The 19,029-nt window shown below is 40.4% G+C and overlaps 1 protein-coding gene across 1 annotated transcript; it reads right to left on the bottom strand.

The window, feature by feature from the left end:
• Positions 1-457: 457 nt before the first annotated feature.
• On the bottom strand, positions 458-18,353 carry CENPJ (centromere protein J). The gene is made up of 16 exons (XM_009876219.1): positions 17,976-18,353; positions 15,869-15,992; positions 14,817-15,050; positions 13,499-13,643; positions 10,694-10,799; positions 8,782-10,402; positions 7,225-7,357; positions 5,905-6,070; positions 4,686-4,925; positions 3,901-4,000; positions 2,866-2,960; positions 2,068-2,160; positions 1,821-1,961; positions 1,468-1,552; positions 1,246-1,366; positions 458-650 (listed from the first exon to the last, which is right to left on the bottom strand). The coding sequence occupies exons 1-16, from the start codon at positions 18,351-18,353 to the stop codon at positions 458-460; spliced, it is 3,975 nt and encodes a 1,324-aa protein (XP_009874521.1).
• Between the last annotated feature and the right edge of the window lie 676 nt (positions 18,354-19,029).

The raw sequence follows: 19,029 nt of genomic DNA, 5'->3' as shown, positions 1-19,029 counted from the left end.
TAAGATTGTGAGGGAAGAATACTTTAAGGCAGCTAACTGGAAAGGAATACTGCCATGTGTTTACTCTTGTAAACTCATCTGGCCTTCTGCTGTATTTCACCACAGCAGGAGTTCCAACAGCATAACTTTTTACTTGGATTGAAAAAAATCTTTTTTCTTAGGTGTCTAAAACAAGCTATAGCTGTTTAATAAATTTTCACTGAATGCCAAGGATTTAAAAAAAAAATCATCACAAACCACCCTTTAAACTACATGTGATAAATTATTGCATCAATAGACTGCTGCTTAAAAGTAGAAATGGGAGAGTTCTGCTGTATTAACACGCACTGAAAATAAATTTATTTCAGGAAAACTATAAACACTATATACACAACAAGTTTAAAGGGGTTTCTCTTGTTTACAGGAATATACATTAGTTTTTCTGAAGTGCAAACGCTTTCACCAGTTTTGACATGAGCTACACCTTGGTGTCCATGATAATATTACCATCCTTGTCCTTTACTCTTACTCTCCCAGAGACGTATTTTGTTTCCTGCTGTCCATTCACATACACAGTCTTGACGGTACCATCAGGATATTCCCGTCTCTTGAACTGTGACGTGTGTAGTTCTCTCTGGCCATTATTGAACTCTATAGTTTTGCTTCCATCTCTGCATTAAATAAATGTATACAAGTATTTAAAAAAAAACACAAAAAAAACAGGTTATACATAGGCTTAAGCAAAATCTCAAAACATTAAAAATATGCAATCCTAAATTAAGAAGAACTTAATATTTGTGAAAAGCCTGTTGTGTTAAATATCATCTGAGCTGGTTGGTACTCAAAAATCTGTTTCTGTAAAACAGATCTGACTTCTTTATGCTTCAGAGCCTGTACCACAGCTCCTCTGCACTAATCTATTGCTGCAGTAATCCAGGAAGTTTAAAACTTCATGTTTGAGCGCTATCAGTCATAAGCCAGACCTGCTTGCTGCACCAGCTAGGTTCTCAGGTGTTCTCCAGAATAATGCACAAATTAGAAAAATCTCGTGGGATAGGATATGAGAAAATACACACACACATGCAGCCTTTGTATCGCCTCCATCCTACAAAAAAAAAAACTTAAAAACCCACAAAATTCCCATGTTATAGTGAAACGTAAACTTCTAGAAACAGATCAGTCACCACATGCTGCCTCTGTTAGCAAACCTTGACTGCTCCCTTCCCACCAACAGGACCCTGGGGTACCCAAAAAGGTAAAGCTTACCGCTGAACACGAACAATAGTGCCATCTGGAAAGATACTTTCTTCTTGCCCATCCGTGAATAAATTTTTAACAGTTTGATCAGGGAAGGTGATTTCTTTCTTGCCATCAGGATAATGCTTCTCTGAAATGTATGTTGAGACATGTTTACTACATAAATACAGGTGGTGTGCATATATATGGGCAGCAAATTTGAGGGTCAGTTGGGTTGGATGATTTCTTTACCTATTTGTCCATTTGAAAACTGCAAGACCTCTAAGCCATCAGCGTATGTAGTATGTGTAGTCTTAGCATCAGCATAATAATAAATCTGCAGAAAACAGTTCAGATTTCAACATAACCAGTGAGGTATTTTATATGCCTCAGCCCTGGAGGTGTTCAAGGCCAGGCTGGATGGGGCTTTGAGCAACTTGGTCTAGAGGGAAGTGTCCCTGCCCATGGTGGGGGGCGTTGGAACTAGATGATCTTTAAGGTCCCTCCCAACGCAAACCATTCTGTGATTCTGTAATTCTGTGTGTGTGCACATGTGCACCTAAATGCATATTTACAGAAGAATGCAGAAGATGTAGGATACGTACCACTGTTTGATCAGGCATAACCTGCTTCACATCCCCGTTGAAGAAAGTTATAGTTATGGTCTTCCCATCAGAACCCACTTTCTTCCATGTCCCATTGGGGAAAAATATGAGATGAGAGCCATTTTTCAAAACCTTCTCAACCTAATAAATACATTAGACAAGTCAGTACTGAGCCATCAACACATGCTTGTTCCTCTTCCGCAACAGTTGCCTTGTGAAATTTCAGAGTGCCAAGCTCTCATTTTACCTTCCCATCAGGATGAGCAGTTTCTGTCTGTATCTCTTCACTGTCGCTGTGAGCAGGTGACAGTGACACCTGAGCTTCATTGGGAGAGGTGTCCTGAAATGACAACAGTAATCTAAGCATAAACTCAAACTGAGCTTTGTCTTTAAACACGGGGTTTTTTCCCTAGGCCGACAGGTTATTTTAGGAAAGAAGCAAGGGAAGAAAAGTATAGGAAGCATAAACACAATCCGGGTTTTACGCAGCTCCTGGTATAATTCAAGTGGTGATACAGACTGAGCCTCAGCAACAACAGGTTGTTGTGGTCAGCTGTAGGCTGGACTGAAGTGGAATTCAGTGGTGGGTGTAGCACGTGCCCAACTGCCTGAAGTCAGTCATCCATACCAAGGTATGAAACAGTTTCGGAAAGCCTGAATGCTACTTACAGCAATTAATGCAAGAATTAATTCAGCTGTTTGCAAGATGCTTGCAGTTACCCCACACAGAGCATATGAAGAGCCCTCTCCTCCCCGCTCTCTCAAAAGGTAAAAACATTTTGCAGAATTCGAGGGAGCGAGAGATTATTTTCTCTCCTCAGCCAAAGAATCTTGCAGCTACTAGACACAGGTAAAACACTCTGCATTTACTACACAGCCCTTTTCTGGTATGACAATAAAACTGCAATTGAAGAACATAAGAAGGTGAGTCAACAGCTTCACCAGTCACCCTCCAGATACTTATTTAAGTATATATTTGTTTATTTTAGGTTTTTTCCTCCCCCTTAAAAAAAAGATAAATAAATCAAGATTCAGGACTTATTACCATAAAAGGCCCAGAAGAATTCTCTAGTGCTGTCACTGCCTCAGCATTGTTTCTGTCACTAGCAGGTCCTGCTGCAGGTGTTCTGGAAAGTTTTCCTGCATGTAACACAGTTAATTTGGACAGTGAAACTGAAGTACAGTTCAGGTGTTACGGTTACATATGAGGTCAGACTGTACAGGACAGCTACAGTTCTTAAGTGCAGTAGAAACTGGAAGCAGTACATTTACAAGAAGAATCAGCATAAAGCCAGCTCCCTCAGATAATATCATTGCTTCATGTGTCAGCAAGAAGCTACAAGTGAGGAATCACTGCGACAGGCAAAATACTTGCACTTTCCTATTTCATCTCTGTAGATTTACAAAGTATTTTTCCTCACAACTCTAGAAAACGTTATTACTTATGCCTCATAACAAATAAAGGAAGACTAATACAACCTTTCAACAGGAACTGATTGGCAGACTTGTCCCATGTCTCTTCTAGCATGCCAAAGATTACCAAAAATAAAACCAGGAAGAGCTTCAATTCTGGAACATTATTCCTCTAACGGATAACATGATAGTTGTCTGAGCTATCGGAGGTGTCAAAAAAGTACCCTCCAGGTGATTACTCATTAGGAAAAGCCATAGCTGCCAGCAGCATTTGCTCCTAACTGCGGACACGGAACAGCAGCTATGGCATTGCCCATGGGATTACAGATCTCAGTAGTGGAAGGTTCTGGAGAGACACAGCAGTTCTGGTGCCGTCAGCGTGGACATCTCATCAACGTCTGCAGCTTGGAAAACATCAGTGAAGATTCCCACTTCAGATTACGGAGCACTCCTGGTTTGCTCCAGACCACCAGATGTGACCAGAAGCATTTTTGCTCTGAGAATGGTCTCATCACAGCTTTCTCCAAAATCTCACCCTGCCAGGCATTTCAGCTATTCTCTACCTACTTCTGAGGTGGTGATGTGCGCTTCTTAATACAAGCAAAAATCCACATTAATTTTCTTGTAAGGACTAAGCAGAATTCTCTGATTAGACAAATATTTATACCTTTTGCCTGTGAACAACTTTTGCCGTTTGTCTTGCTGCACTTCTGTACTGGAAGAAGTGGCGATGCAGTTTGAATTTTTGGGCCTCTCTTTGGTAGACACTAGAAGAAAGGAAGTTATTTGTGGTTTACATGACAGCAACAAAATTTAAACACTATGTGACATTAAATATACTGGAACCTTTTTTCCCAGAGAGTACATTTTTTGAGACTTAGCAGAAGGCTTTTTGTGACGTAGTGCAAGCTGTACTTCAGAACTCTTCCTCTGTCTGCTACGTCGCTACTAACAACTGCAAAATGTTCATTTGGTTGTGATATTTTAACCTGAGGACTTGAGACTTGCAGAATGCAGGTGTCAGCTTATCTGCTGTGCCTCCCACAGTCACATACCTTTTCACGCGACACTGGTGCAAACAATCCAGAACAACAGTTGCAAAATTAAATATAACTGCTTTAAACAGTGGCAAAGTGCCTGGTTTGCCTGGCTGGTCCTGAAGGTGCACAGGTTCACAGGTGACATCCCATCTATGATTTCCCTCTTCTAATTTTGCATAATTTTGAATTTCTAAGATGAGTTCCTCAACAGAATGGATGCTGCATATTGTGAACATCCACGTTTGGAGAGAACGTGACATTAAAATTCTGTGTCTGTCACCACTAGTGGAGTCCCAACATTAGTAACTTAAAAGTCAACATCTAAGTTGGAGCTACTGCATTCCAAGTTTATGATGCAAAACTCAAAAATATTCACACAGATGAATTTAAAACACCAAGATTAACAACTTACAGATTCTGCTCTTTTTAGCATCACCCCAGAATTTTCTACTTTCCTCTTGCTTCCAGCGGCTTCTACTTTCTTCCAGGCTTCTAGACGAAACTTCTCCATAATTTTTACTTCCTCTTTTAGCTCCATATTCTCGTTTGCTAAAGCTTCTATTTGATCTCTCAGGCGTCGATGAGTGGTTGACCATTTTGCCTCTTTTCGTTTTAAATCTTCCTGTAACTCTGCAATCTGCTGTTTTAAAGCCTGAGAAAGAAAGGCATGTTTATAAATTAAAGAGGTTTTTTAATATATATTAAAATATTTTAATGTCCTACGAGAAATATAAGCACATGCACAAAAAAGGGCAGGAGTAGCAAAAAAAAAAAAAAATCAGCTTAATGGGGCAGAAGGTGAAAGGGAGAAGTTTTCTTCCCTGAAAGAGATAGTTTACTTTAGATCATCTCCTTTAGAAGCACAACTTCAACCACAGGAAATGTCTTTATTGACCTCTTGCCATCCTTTACACATCATGGATAGGCCAGTACAAATGCACTCGAGACAGAAACATGACAGAAACATTTAACGGTACCCATGAGAGGGGCCCTTCAGTAACTATGGCACAGGAAAACAGGGAGGACACAACCACATAAACCAGATGTGAGTCTGCCTAGCCAGTTTAACAAATATTACTTCAGTCTGTTGAAGGAAGAGAAATTTGTAGGGAAGGAGGGAAACCCATGTGTGATGTTTAATATGACTTCTCTGTACATCTCATGGACCATACGTGAAGGAACAAACATCTCATTTCTTACACCTCTCATACCTAAAGATCTACAAGTAATAACAAAATGTAATTTTGAAAATTGTAGATTACTACATTTATCATACACCAGTTACAGACAGAACAAAACTCGAGTTCTAGCTTGCATTTTGATCCACTACCATGAATAAACATTACAACTTAACTACAGACATTCTGTATCAACGTTGAAGATCATTCCACCACAGTCATGAGCAGGTTTGAGTCTGGAAACATGACAAAGCTCATCAGAGGTCTTTGTCTCAAAACCATCAAACTGTGAAGACTGTAGTTTCTTCCTCAAATAGGCCACATCTACTAACCATTCCCATCTTGAAATCACTTGCAACTTTTCAGCTAAGTTAGAATTTAGTTCTCAACTGCCTTTAAATAAATTTACATCTTCCTATGTGGCCTAGAAGAACAATATATTTTTTTTTATACCTGAATTTCATCACGTTCTTTTTTATCTGGAATTGCTCTAGCTTCTGTGGTATATTTTTCAAAAACTTTACGCTCCTTTTGCAGTTTTTTCATCTCCTTTTTTTTATATTCTTCTATTTCAGCAAGTTCTTGAGCTTTCTGCTGTTGAAAGTCTGCCATTTCTTTCCTATAATTGTAAAACAAAGTTGTTCTTTTAGCTGAAAACTACATCAAATCTGGATTTTAAGGAAGAGAATGAAGACCGAATTTTGTAGTTGTTGATTCCAATCCAGCATTTCTTACCCCCAGGAAGACTTACCTATAAATGGTATTACTTATTTAACAATTGGCACACAGTCAAACCATTTCTTTTTTTTTTTCTTTTAGTCACAGAAGTTATGAATGAATTATAGAATGATTTAGGTTGGAAGGGACCTCAAAGATCACCTAGTTCCAACTGCCCTGCCATGGCAGGGACACTCCCCACTAGATCAGTTGCTCAAGGCTCCATCCAGCCTGGCCTTGAACACTTCCAGGGATGGAGCATCCACAACCTCCCTGGGCAACCTGTTCCAGTGCCTCATCACCCTCAGGGTGAAGAACTTCTTCCTTAGATCTAATCTAAACCTATGCTCTTGTACTTTCACTCATGACCCCTCGTCCTATCGCTACAGGCCCTTGAAAAACTCCCTCCCCAGCTTTCCTGTAGCCCCCTTCAGGTACTGGAAGGCTGCTATAAGGTCTCCTCGGAGCCTTCTCTTTATCCTGAATTTAAACAAGGTTTTGGCTAAAATCTTCTAGTGTTCTTCAAAGCAGTAAAACACCATTTCCTCAAAAGCACTGAGGGAAAGAATTTGATAACAACAGGTCACAAATTAGCCAACACACGATGCTGTTTCCAAAGAAAAGTGACTGTGGTAGAAATACATGTGCCACATTCAAGTCACTGTTCTGCTCTAAGTCCCCCTGGTCAAATGAAAATATTCTCAGTTTGTACACACGAACACTCAATCCAAAGGAAAAGCATCAATCATGTTTGCATGAAGATTAGTTTTGCAAGAGTGATTTAGGACTGTGTTATCACTCAGAACAAAATTCTCCCCAGTTTAGCCTTAAAGGATATCGTATTAAACTAGCAGAGGTTCTTAATATTATAATTGGTGTGTGAGTAGTAATTACAGTATAATATATACATAGAGCAACAACCAATTTCTTGATCTACACCTCCACTGTACTTGAAACACACCAATTATTTACCTGTGCTGTGAGTAACTGGACATTATGACAGTCTGGAACATAGTGTATAAGTGAATATGCAAAAATGTTTCAGTTAAAAATTACCGGATATTTGCCAAGGCATGTTCTCTTTCTTCACGGAGTCTCGTGAGAGTTGTGTTTTCAGCTCTGAATCTCTCTATTTCGGTTTCCAGTTCAGCGAGTCTCTCTCTCAGTATCTGGGACAGAACAGTGGTTCCTGCCAAAGGACAGCCAAATGCAAGTTATCTAAGCAGCATCTATAAGACGGAAATAATTATCACACACCAGTTGAAAAAAAAAAAAAAAGTTGTTTTTCGAGATGGTAGTATTGCAAAAAAAATCTGCTATTCAAATAGCAGAGAAGTGACATTTTAAAGCACTCCGCTATTTACTCGAGTACTTCAAATACTGAGTATATCTATCATCTTTGTAGAACTAAATATATATTAGGAATTGGAATATGAAAAGCTTCATGTCAAGGCAGAGAAATTAAAAGAGCCAAGCATCAAACAGGGAAGTTTATAGTTGTTGAATTTTTCCAAGTTTTATTCACAACAAAGTCTGCTTACACCCATCACTGATGTGAACTCTGTTGCAGAGGCCAATAATAGAGGATTTGTCAGCCTTTTTGCCATCCCAGTTTCCTGTTCAGTCAGTATTTAACAGGATTTCAATAGTCCCCTTCTGAGTGTGCAACAGAAGAGCCTAAATACTGACGCTGCAGTGTAAGTAGTTGACTCGTTCACCCTTAAATGCTCTGAGTCAGTAAAAATACGTTACCCCTCTTCCAGCAAACAACACTTAGCAGGCTTCTCAAAGATGCCTACAAAATCAGCTCTCCACAAAACAGAAAGCACAAGTAGCAGCTTTCACGTGAACCTCTCATAAAACCCTAAACAAAATCCTAAACATTTACTGGAGCAGAGTTTGAATCTAAGATCTCGCCACTTTACGGAGCGGAGATTTAGACGCTAGGCTGTGCCATCACACCTTCCCTCAACAACTGCTTTTTTTAATGATCGTGCATAAATACAACAGCTTCAACAGGAGCTTTCAGAGGCGGTCCTTCCCCACACTGTAACCGTACGGTCAAAATCAACTTGGCCAAAGCAGAAAAATGAACCCCTGTTTCCCATATTCCACAAGAATTCTCTAGATACTATACTCCTGTCAGAAAACACAGACAAGGCTGCTGCCTCCTTGTGAGAGGACCAAGCTAACAGTGCAGAGCGTTACCCTAAGGTGGCGTAACTGCACGTTGTAACAGAAGGTACCACCTTATGGTGGCGACCCTGGCGACAGGGAGGCTGGATTAAAAATGATCTCTAAGGTCCCTTCCAGCCTGGGCCATTCTATGATTCTGTGATTTTGGCACACCTTTGATACTCTCCTTGATTTGGGAACAGTGATCAAGCTGCTCCAAATCAAGTTTGTTCAATGAGCTGGTCTGACAGAAAACTACCCTCCAGGACAGAGAGACCCCGCAAGCAGGAGAGGAGATGAAACCTGAGCACCGGGCCATGCCCTGTGGCAGAAGTCTGTACTTGCACCCTTTGGTGTAAGGTCAGGTTGCAGCTTAAGAGTTAGAGGAAGGAACTTGTAAGATACTTCAGCACTTCCTACCAGTTGCTGGTGTCTCACCTCCTGGCTCCTGTGGCACGTTTGATTTGATCTCATGCTCTGAATGACAGCGTGCCCTCTGTTTTGGTTTCAGTGACGGAAACAGTTTCACCATCAGGTTCGATACAGGAGGTCCATTTGCATCGCTGTCCACTGCAGACTCCTTGGATATTTCATCTCCCCTCTTTGAGGCAACTTTTCTCTTTATTGCTTTACCTGGGACAGCTGTATCATTCTTACTGGAAAATTCCATCTCTAAAGGCTTTTTAGTGTATTTTTCAGATAAATCAATGTTAGCATAATTTTCATCAAGATCACTCCATGTTCTTTCATCATCAAACTCAAACTTACTCCTACTTACACAAGACATGCTTTTTTTATAGCCTGAAGCTTTTCTAATCTTTTGCTTTAACAGTGCACTGCAATCTTCATCTGACAAGCCAAGGTCAGCATCTTCGGTTCTGTTTTCTTTGCTGATGCCTGTTACACAACCCCCACAATCAAAAAATTCTGGATCACTTTCTCCATGGCTGGTAAAGGATGTCTTAGCATCTTCATCTTCATGCTTTAATGTGGTCTCAAATTCACTCTCAGAATCTGTAGTAGTATCACCACTGCCCTCACCCTTATCTTCACTTACAATCCACTGATTACTTTTTAAAGCAGGAGCTGCTGCCACAAAAGAAGCTGAAAATATGACACTGTCCATTTTATTCGATGGATCCTTAGTTCTGAAAGCTGTTCCTGAATTTGAGACTGTCTGCATAATGGCTCTATCATTTATATTTCCCTGTGTCACGCAGTCTGCCTTCTTATTTTTCTTATTTATAAGTTCAACAGCCAGTGCCTTTACTTGCTGCTGTTTTGCCTTGATAGGAGTAGAAGACATTCTACGGCCTTTTAAAATTTGCTGATCTTGATCTAAGATCCTTTGCACAAAAGACGAATTACTTGAGAAAGATATTTCATCTGCAGCTTGTTCTAGGAACAAAAATTCATCTAATTCCAAATTCTCTTTTTCTTTTTCTTTTTCCCAGTTTTCCAGCTTATTCTGAAATGAAACCTCAAAAGATAATTCTGAATCTTTTACAGGGTGACCTACAGGACATTCAGAATTAGAAAAGGCACTTGCCAGCTCACGTGGTAACTGAGGCTTTTCCATGCCAGGTAATTTGTTTCCAATTTTGCCAGTATTAGACTTCACAAATTCTACTATGTTCTCTTTATTTTCTATTTTGTTGTTAATTTCTGATTGGAAAGAATCTCTCATCTGTCCATCATGACTTTTTCCTGGTTGCGTTCTTGTTTCTGATGGTAAGATACTTTTTCCATGGTGATTCCTGGGTACGAGGGTCTTCTGAGTAGGATGTTTTGCTTTATCGGGGTGGTTGTATTTTTTACATGGTACGAAAGGGTTCTCAGAAACTAGTTCTTTGCCAGGAGGCACAGACTTCTTCTGTGTTTGTGATCTCTCCACTTTAATAATATTTCTGTCATCTGAAGCCCTTTGTTGAAGTTTTGAGGTATTTTCTCCAAGTTTTGTTATTTTAGATCTGGCATTAGTGAATCTTGTTAAGCCTTCTCCTCTTTTCAGGAAGGGTCGCTTGATCACTGGTCTTTGAATGGCTGATCCACTTGTGTCCTGAAAAGGGGTAAGGAAAAGTAGTAAAATGTTAAAATGCCCCTCATACAGCTTCAAGATTTCATCAAACAAACCCCAACTGTGAGCAGGAATTTCTATAGTACGTTTCTACTGGATTTCTAAAGACATCTTAAACAAGTGAAATATTTGAGGCTTATTGTTTTATTTTTAAGGATGTGAATACAGCATTCAGTGTTTGCTTTTGAGGCTAGAATCTTCCTCATCCATTTTTAAGGCACCTGTCACACGATATAAAGAAGCATAAAGCTAATAAATAAATAAACAAATAACCTGTAACTTCTTAGTTTGTTCCAGACGCTGCTCTTCTAGTTGTATCTGTTCTTCCAGGAATTCTTCAAATGTCTGTTTCTTCTCCTGAATCGCAGCTTTAATAGGTCTAGTGTAATTTAAAAAAAATCAAATCAAATCAAATCTTACGTTTCTCTGTAATATTAACTGTGTAATGGCACCACTATTCAAAGACCCAAGGTATAATTTACATAAAGATGACAAATTATGAAGTACTTGTGTCATTAAGTGTCAAAGTTAATCTGAGAAATGCATTGTAACACTAGCTGTTTTTCTTTTGAGAAATGGTGTACTAAATCCCTGCTCTAGTCAATACACACATTTGAAATATACCATATGCAGGTTTTCCTTCTTCTTCTTTCTTTGGTTTTCTCAATAACACTTTCTGCTGCCCAGATCACCAAACTTTCACTTGCATTTTAGTTGTATTGCCAATTTCTACAGCATCAGCTTCCCACTCGGTAATGCTGCTGAGACCATGTTCCTCATGTGCCCCTTCGATTCTCCGCCTTTGCAAGAGTCCGGGATCTGGCTAGGATGGAGGGAGTTTTCCTCACAGCACTCCATACGAGTTCAGATTTGTGATTGCACCAGTGTGGATAACACACTCATGTTTTAGGTGTTACTGTGTGCACAGCAGCAGGTTTTTATCTTGAGTCACAAGTTTTCTCAAGTTTGCTTCTCTGATACCCTCCTCCCATCCTGCTCTGGGGGACAGAGCGAGCAAGTGACTGGGTGGGTGCTCACAAGCTGGCTGGGCTCAACCCAGCACAGCCTAGAACAAGGATTTCTTGTATTTGTGATGACCTGGTATACAATGCAGAGCTTTAAAAGAATGCCAGCCACTACTTTTATTTTATCAACTCTGTAAACAAAGCTTTTACCATACTTGAGAAGGCTTCTGCAACAACTTCTTAGCAATATACAGTTGTTTAAACAAACATAACCCCTGATAAAAACTTTAAAAGTCACAGCCTTACACTCCTTCACATTACTACTTTCACCTTGATGTAACAGTGGATAGGAATCATGGAATGGCTTAGGTTGGAAGGGACCTTAGAGATCAGCCTTCCTGCCATGGGCAGGGACGCCTCTCAACTAGCCCAGGTTGCTCAAGGCCTCATCCAGCCTGGCCTTGAACTTCTCCAGGGAGGGGACAAACACAACTTCTCTGGTCAATCTGTTCCAGAGTCTCACCACCCTCACACTGAAGAATTTCTTCCCAAGATCTAATCTAAACCTATTCTTCTTCTCCTTGTCTTATCACTGGACACTTGTAAAAAGTCCCTCTCCGGCCTTCCTGTAGGTTCCCTTCAGGTACTGGAAGGCGGCTATTAGGTCCCCCCCCGAAGTCTTCTCTTTTCCAGACTGAGCAATCCCAGCTCCGGCAGCCTGTCCTCATAGCAGAGGTGCTCCAGTCCCTGGATCAGCTTTGTGGCCTTCTCTGAACACGCTCCAACAGATCCATATTGCTTTTATGGTGGGGACACCAAAACTGGATGCAGTATTCGAGGTGAGGTCTCACAAGAGCAGAGTAAAGGGGGAGAATCACCTCTCTTGACCTGCTGACCACGCTTCTCTTGATACATCCCAGGATGCAGTTGGCCTTCTGGGCTGCATGAGCGCACTGCCGGCTCATGTTGAGCTTCTCATCTATCAACATCCCCAAATCCTTCTCTTCAGGGCTACTCTCAACCCACTCTGTGCCCAGTTTATATTTGTGCCTGGGATTGGCCCAACCCAAGTGCAGGACCTTGCATTTTGACTCATGCAGTTTGCACTGGCCCATTTCTCAAGCCTGTTGAGGTCCCTCTGGATGGCATCTCTTCCCTCAAGTGAGTCCACGGCACCACACAGCTTGGTGTTGTTGGCAAACTTGCTGAGGGTGCACTGGATGCCATCGTCCGTGTTGCTGACAAAGATGTTGAACAGCGCTGGACCCAGAACAGACCCCTGAGGAACTCCACCTGTCACTGGTCTTCACATGGACATCGAGTCACTGACCACAACTCTTTGAGTGCGACCTTCCAGCCAGTTCTTTATCCACCAAGTTGTCCACCCATCAAGCCTGTGTTTCTCCATCTTAGAGACAAGGATGTCATGTGGGACAGTGTCACGTGCCTTGCACAGGTCCAGGCAGATGACATCAGTTGCTCTTCCCATATCAACCAGAGCTGGTCATAGAAGGCCACCAAATTACTCCAGCATGATTTGCCCTTAGTAAAACCATGTTGGCTGTCACCGATCGCCTCGTTACTTTTCATGTGCCTTAGTACAGATTTTACCCAGCACAGAGGTGAGGCTGACTGATCTGTAGTTCCCTGGGTTTTCTTTGCTTCCCTTTTTAAAAATGGGGGTCATGTTTCCCTTTTTCCAATCTGTGGGAACTTCACCAGACTGCCACGACTTCTCACATATAATGGCTAGTGGCCTGGCAACTTCAGGCACCAGCTCCTTCAGGACCCATGGATGTATCTTGGGAGGTTGCAATAAATCAAATTGGGAACAGTAATTATAACTGCTTATATACTAAGCTACACTTAAATGGGCTTCTAAACTCCCATTACCCCACACACCTCTTCAGCAAATACACAACATCACCTCTTTTACAGCATAAGCAATTTCAAGCCAGATCCTCTTACTAGGTCTCCACAGTCCCAAGGGAAACTGAAATCTTGGATGAGAAAGCTACACAAATTGAGACGATCCGACACTTTCAACCAGGACTCAGAAATCAACCAACCTCACGTTACCTGATAAAAACTGCATAATAATGATCTGACTTACCTTTCCTCTGTATTAGTCAGCAAATGTTTTCCTCCGTTGGAATTTTCAGGGATATCTGCATTTTCCACACACAAAGGATCACTGTAATGATCTTCACTCTCCATTAATACATCCATCTTTTGTTCTGGACACCACATGTTTTTTCCTATGAAATTAGTAGAAAATTTTTTTCTTTCTCAACAAGACATCAGTTTTCAGTTCAAGCAACATTCAGGTCAGTTTAAAAACAGAAGAGAGCTTCATGGTAACGTAGTCTGAATTGCTATATAAAATAGGCCTAAGATTTCCCAAAATTAATTCTTATTTGAATCTGAGCTTCTTTTTAAGGGAACATCCAATTAGACATTAAAAAATTTCCAGACTTTAAATAACACATTCTGATTGTTCATTTTCTTTGTTATTGTTAATTTATGGGTTACATATAACTGAACAAACTTGAATGTCTGCTACACTTAGAAACTCTCTTATCAAGTTTCTGTTTCCCATGTGTGTATTTATATAAATATATAAAAAATAAGATCAATTTATCTCTTCACATCTTCTTAAACCCAAGCCCTCTGATTAAAAGCTTTAAAGCTAGTATGAAGTATGTTGAAATGCAAACTCATACCTTTCCCCGCGAAACCTCTACAAGATAACAAGGTTTAACTTTATTAAATTGCTAAATTCAAACTAAAAGCACTATTCCAGTCACAGCAGCAGAGCAGTCATGCTGGTGCCAATGGTAAAACTGAGAAGAAGAGGAAGGGTAAAGAACTTCAGTGCACTGCTTCTGATGTACAAATAATTTTTAGTCATATGGCGGCACCTTGTCAACCCATCCTGATCCCTAATTGCAGTTCAGTCACTAATCCTCACAATAGAGCTGGTCCGAAGACATCCTGTATCCCTGGACAGATCGTTATTTTCCATTTGCCATATGAAAATGTTCAGCCCAAACAATTCAGCTACCCAGTATCTGTCACTATTTGCTATTTTCACAGTCTTTACTATATATAAGCTTTAGAAGTAATTATTTTTTTTTCCTAAAACAGATGAGCATTTCATACAAACAGAAGAACTTGATTTTTTGTTTCATGCTGCTTTTAACAAAACTCACATGGACATCAGTGGGAACACTCTTAAGGTCTGGAAGCTGTCAGTAAACCAACCAACAAATCAACTAAACAAATGTTTGTACAAAATCTTCATAGTAACTACATGAGAGGAAAAAAAACCCACCGCACACCAAGTTATCTTTCTATAAATGACTAACCAGTAACGTATTTGTCTTCCTCATTTTTCAAACAATTCTGCATTTTCAGAGGGACATCCAGACTTTGTTTCTCACAGGCAGACCCTCTGGAGAGATTGTTCTTCAAAGATGAAGTGCATTCTTTGTTGTTTAAATTTTGTAAAACATCACTGTCTTGTGTATGTGGAAAAACAATCCGAGCATAAGCTCTGTCTTCGAAGTTTTTCTGATACCCAGATGAGGGCAATTGGTGCAAAGTTGTGAAGCCCGCTGAATGCCCAGGTCTTAGCTTCTGACTTTCAGCCACTGGAGTACAGCCTTGAAATTCAAAGGGAAAAAAAATGGCTGTGTCATTGTATTTGTATTACAACACCACTGTTCCACAGGATCAAGAAAATGGCACTGAAGGGCAAGACTAATCACCCAGCCTCCTTGATCACATTACTGATCAAGAATAAGCAATGAGGAAACCTGGATTTTGCTCTCCTAAGGCAAAGAACTAAATTCATTTTCTCAGCTAGGCAGAGTAAAAGAAAGATAATCATTTAAGCCAGGTTAGACTGGTATCGACAACAGAAGAAAATACCCCTGATCAAGCTGAAAGCTTCTTCCAGCCCAGCACTATCCCCTCCCTTTGCACACACCAAACAAGACCGGAAAATGGATACAGGTTACAAGTGTTCAATTTAACTACAGATCAGCTCCCTAATCTAGTTCAGTTCATCACCTGGAAAAATTTGTGCTGAATGAGCACAAACAAGGAGGGACCACTGTATTTGGGTACACTGACAGCTTACGGCAATCAGAAGTATTGTGAGAAACAGCTAATCAGAAAGGAAAGTAACTGCTTTACACCATCTTTCGTATTTAAAATATGTTCTTCAAAATGAGGGCTCTCATCATAGCACATACTGATTGAGTTACAATTCCCAATGGCACTGTATAAGAACAGGATAGTATTCCTTCTACAGTAGCACTAAACCTTCAGGCACTGAAGCGATGCAGCATTTATCTCTGATTAATCAAGCAGTCTTAAGATGAAGAACACTGAATACGCGTTCAGATTTTAACTGGCAAACAGCACTAAATTTTCCAGTTTACTGAAAGTGCGTCATACACTTTCCTTCTCAACTTACCAAGAACTGCTGTCTGGCCAGAGACCATGCTAAGGAGCTTCTGCCGTTCTTCCATTAGCCTTTGAAGTTGCTCCATCTGTTGTTTCTTCAGCTGTTCCTGTTTCTGTTGCTGCAATTCCTTCAGCTTTTCAAATGAAAAAATAAACATATTAAAGGCCAGGTTTACTTAGAAGGCACCACAGGATTAGTGTCATCCAGACAATAGTTATTCCTTGTTTTAAAGATGCTCCATTAGGCAAGTGTAACATTAAGGAAATGAAGAATTTTTCTGTCTATGAATACACATACTATTTCCAATTTTCCTGATTAACAGTCCCTCTAGTCTTTAATTGGCCAGTCTGCAAAGAACACGAATCAGAACACTCATCTCTACTGCATGGGAAAATACATTCCAATTCTTCTCTTTTAACATTAACTTCTACTATGCTGTATTTTTATTAAAACATGAAATACTTTCTAAAGCTTTAATTATTATGAGAAGTGGTGCAGCCTGGGTGTTTTTACTCCTCTCTCCAAGATCTCAGTTACAGTGAACAGTAAGGATACAAAGGACCAAGAGAGGGGAAAAAGAGCATCAGAGATTATTAAGACTCACCAAGCTGTCTGAAAAAAACCCAATTAAAATAATGATTAAGTTCAGTAATCCAGTCCTCATTTTCTTGTATAGCAAAAGTCCCTGGCCTCACCTCAAGAACACATGAAGGCAGGGAGTTCTGGACCCTACCAAACACAGCAAAGTGGGCCTCCGCATCCATCTCTATATATATTCCATACATGTGGAATAGTTCCAGCTCCTCCAAAGGAAAGGCAGCAGGCTGGATTAAATCCTTCCACAGATCAACAACTAGCCCACACCCATCATCCAACAGGTAAGAAAAAATTCCCTTGAATTTCCCTTCTGGTGAAAACAGAAGTAAAGCACTCTGCAAGTGGAAGCTGCAAGCTTCACAATCCAAAGATCACCCAAGTCTCTTCTCCAACTCATTCACTTAATTTATTAAAGAAATCTTATTTCTACCTGTTCTGGTAATAATATCCTCAGAAAACCAAGCTGAAAAAAATTTCATGCATCCCAAACTACATTTCCAATACAAGCTTTGGGGTTTTTTATAATATATTAGGCTGCCGATAACTTGCAAAGGCAGGAGACTTAATAATTCCTCTTCAGATACTATTAAACCACCTAATATCTATCATTTAGCCACTGCACAATACTGTTGACAATACTGAAAAGGTGAATAAATATTTTACTATCATGAAAAATATAGGAGAAAACTTCTACAGCACCAGATAATTCATGGAATTCTACTCTAGAGACACACACATTCTCTCCTCCCTTTCTCCACTTGAGTGGACAGACAGAGGGATTTGTGCTGAGGTAGCTCCTAGCAGAACAGACAAGGAGACAAGCGAATTCTTAATCCTTAACAGAAAGACCTATTAAAATGCCACAGAACACCTTCAGCTAAAACAATTTTTATCTAGCAGTTGTGAAGAGCCAGTTATAGTTAACTGACATGCTTGCACTGGGGGAAAAAAACATCAGTTAGCATCACAGTTCCAGGCCTTTTTAGTCCCAGTGTCTTGGATATTTCACCACATTCAACACTAATATCTCTCTTCATCTACACAGAACCAGTCATACGGGTTTACATACCTACTGAGAGAACTAACAGAAGATGTTGCTATAGACACAGGAACAAACAACCTCACCACATTGTTAATACCTGTGAAGGACCACTACTGTAATGATGAGCACCCCATTTCCACAGCTTCAAGGGAAGAAACAATGGAACATTGTAAAACCATGTGCACCTTTTCTGGTAAAAAGATTTTGAGAAGAAGTACACTGCCACAGAATGCAATTTCATTTTAAATCGGAACTTGTGCCAGCTGGAAGCAACAGAAGTAAGACTCTGAATAACTGCAGGTCGTAAGGAGAGCACCAACTTCTACACAAGCATAATTGTGACTTAGGACTCGCTCTTTAAGCTTACTCTGTTCTGTAGGCTGCAAAGAGTTTGCTTACTTCAAGGTGTGACAAATGATATCGCAGGAACAAAATAAACCTTACTGGATGTACGTGAAGAAACTTTAGTACTTTTACCTGTTCAAGTTTTTTTAAGAGTGGATCACTGTGATCGGACTTATTCTGACCATCCCGCTCACCGTGGTCAAAGTCTGTTTTAGAGATTTGTACATTGCGTCCTGCTGCTGGAAAAGATGTTTCAGTGGTGGATTGCTGAAGTGTACAAGAGCTGCCAGACTCTTCACACAAGGAGTCATCACTTACACAACAGCTGTCTGAAAGAGGCACCACTTGGGCAGGGAAAGATGCGATGTTCTCAGGCCCAGTCAACAACTTATCTCTGTTGATTTTCAAACCAGTAAAACTAGGATCTAGTAAGACTCCGGCACGGGAACTATCAGACATCCACTGCGCAATGAAGTTTTGTTCACTACTCGGATCTTCAACAGTTGGCATCTTGTAAACTGTACTCCAGTTTGCTGAGGTAGCATTAACATAACAATATTGAGTTATGTTCTGCTAGTATGGTATAACTTTCAAAGTTCCAGGGTTTTTTGTATGGATGGTTCCCTACTTTTAGCACCTAGAAGTTAAGCAGATAAACAAATTAAGAAATCTAGAATAACAAATTCCCAGTAAAATAAAGTTACTCTCCTGTAATTAACCCAATGTATTTATAAAAATAAGTCACAATCTGCTTTTCCCTTGGCAAAAGAAAGAATTTGGACAAGTAACTAACACTTTCTGTGCAGGAAATAACAATCTGACTTTTAATATTATTTATTTTAGTGCAGCTAATATCTCAAATGCTATAAAGCTGTGTATAATAAGCTCTTCAGTTGTACAGATAGGGATTCAGAATTTCTTTTAAGTGCATGCAACAAAAGAAGAAAGGTTATTTGAGGAGCTGAAACTTTCTGCGCTGAACCTTCATAGATCTAGTCGAGAGGTGGCGTCCCTGGCGGCAGGGAGGCTGGATTAAAATGATCTCTAAGGTCCCTTCCAGCCTAGGCCGTGCTACGATTCTATGACCCAGGGCGAAGGGAGCGCTGCAAAGGCGCTGGTGAGGAAGAGGAGCGCGGCCGCGTTCCCCGCCCGAGCCGAGGGGCCAGGCCCGGCGCCACCCCCCAAT

Source organism: Apaloderma vittatum, unplaced genomic scaffold (assembly GCF_000703405.1).
Source record: "Apaloderma vittatum isolate BGI_N311 unplaced genomic scaffold, ASM70340v1 scaffold9, whole genome shotgun sequence".
Lineage (NCBI taxonomy): Eukaryota > Metazoa > Chordata > Aves > Trogoniformes > Trogonidae > Apaloderma > Apaloderma vittatum.
The sequence above is the reverse complement of the archived record's forward strand: the minus strand, read 5'-3'. Positions and strand labels throughout refer to the sequence as shown.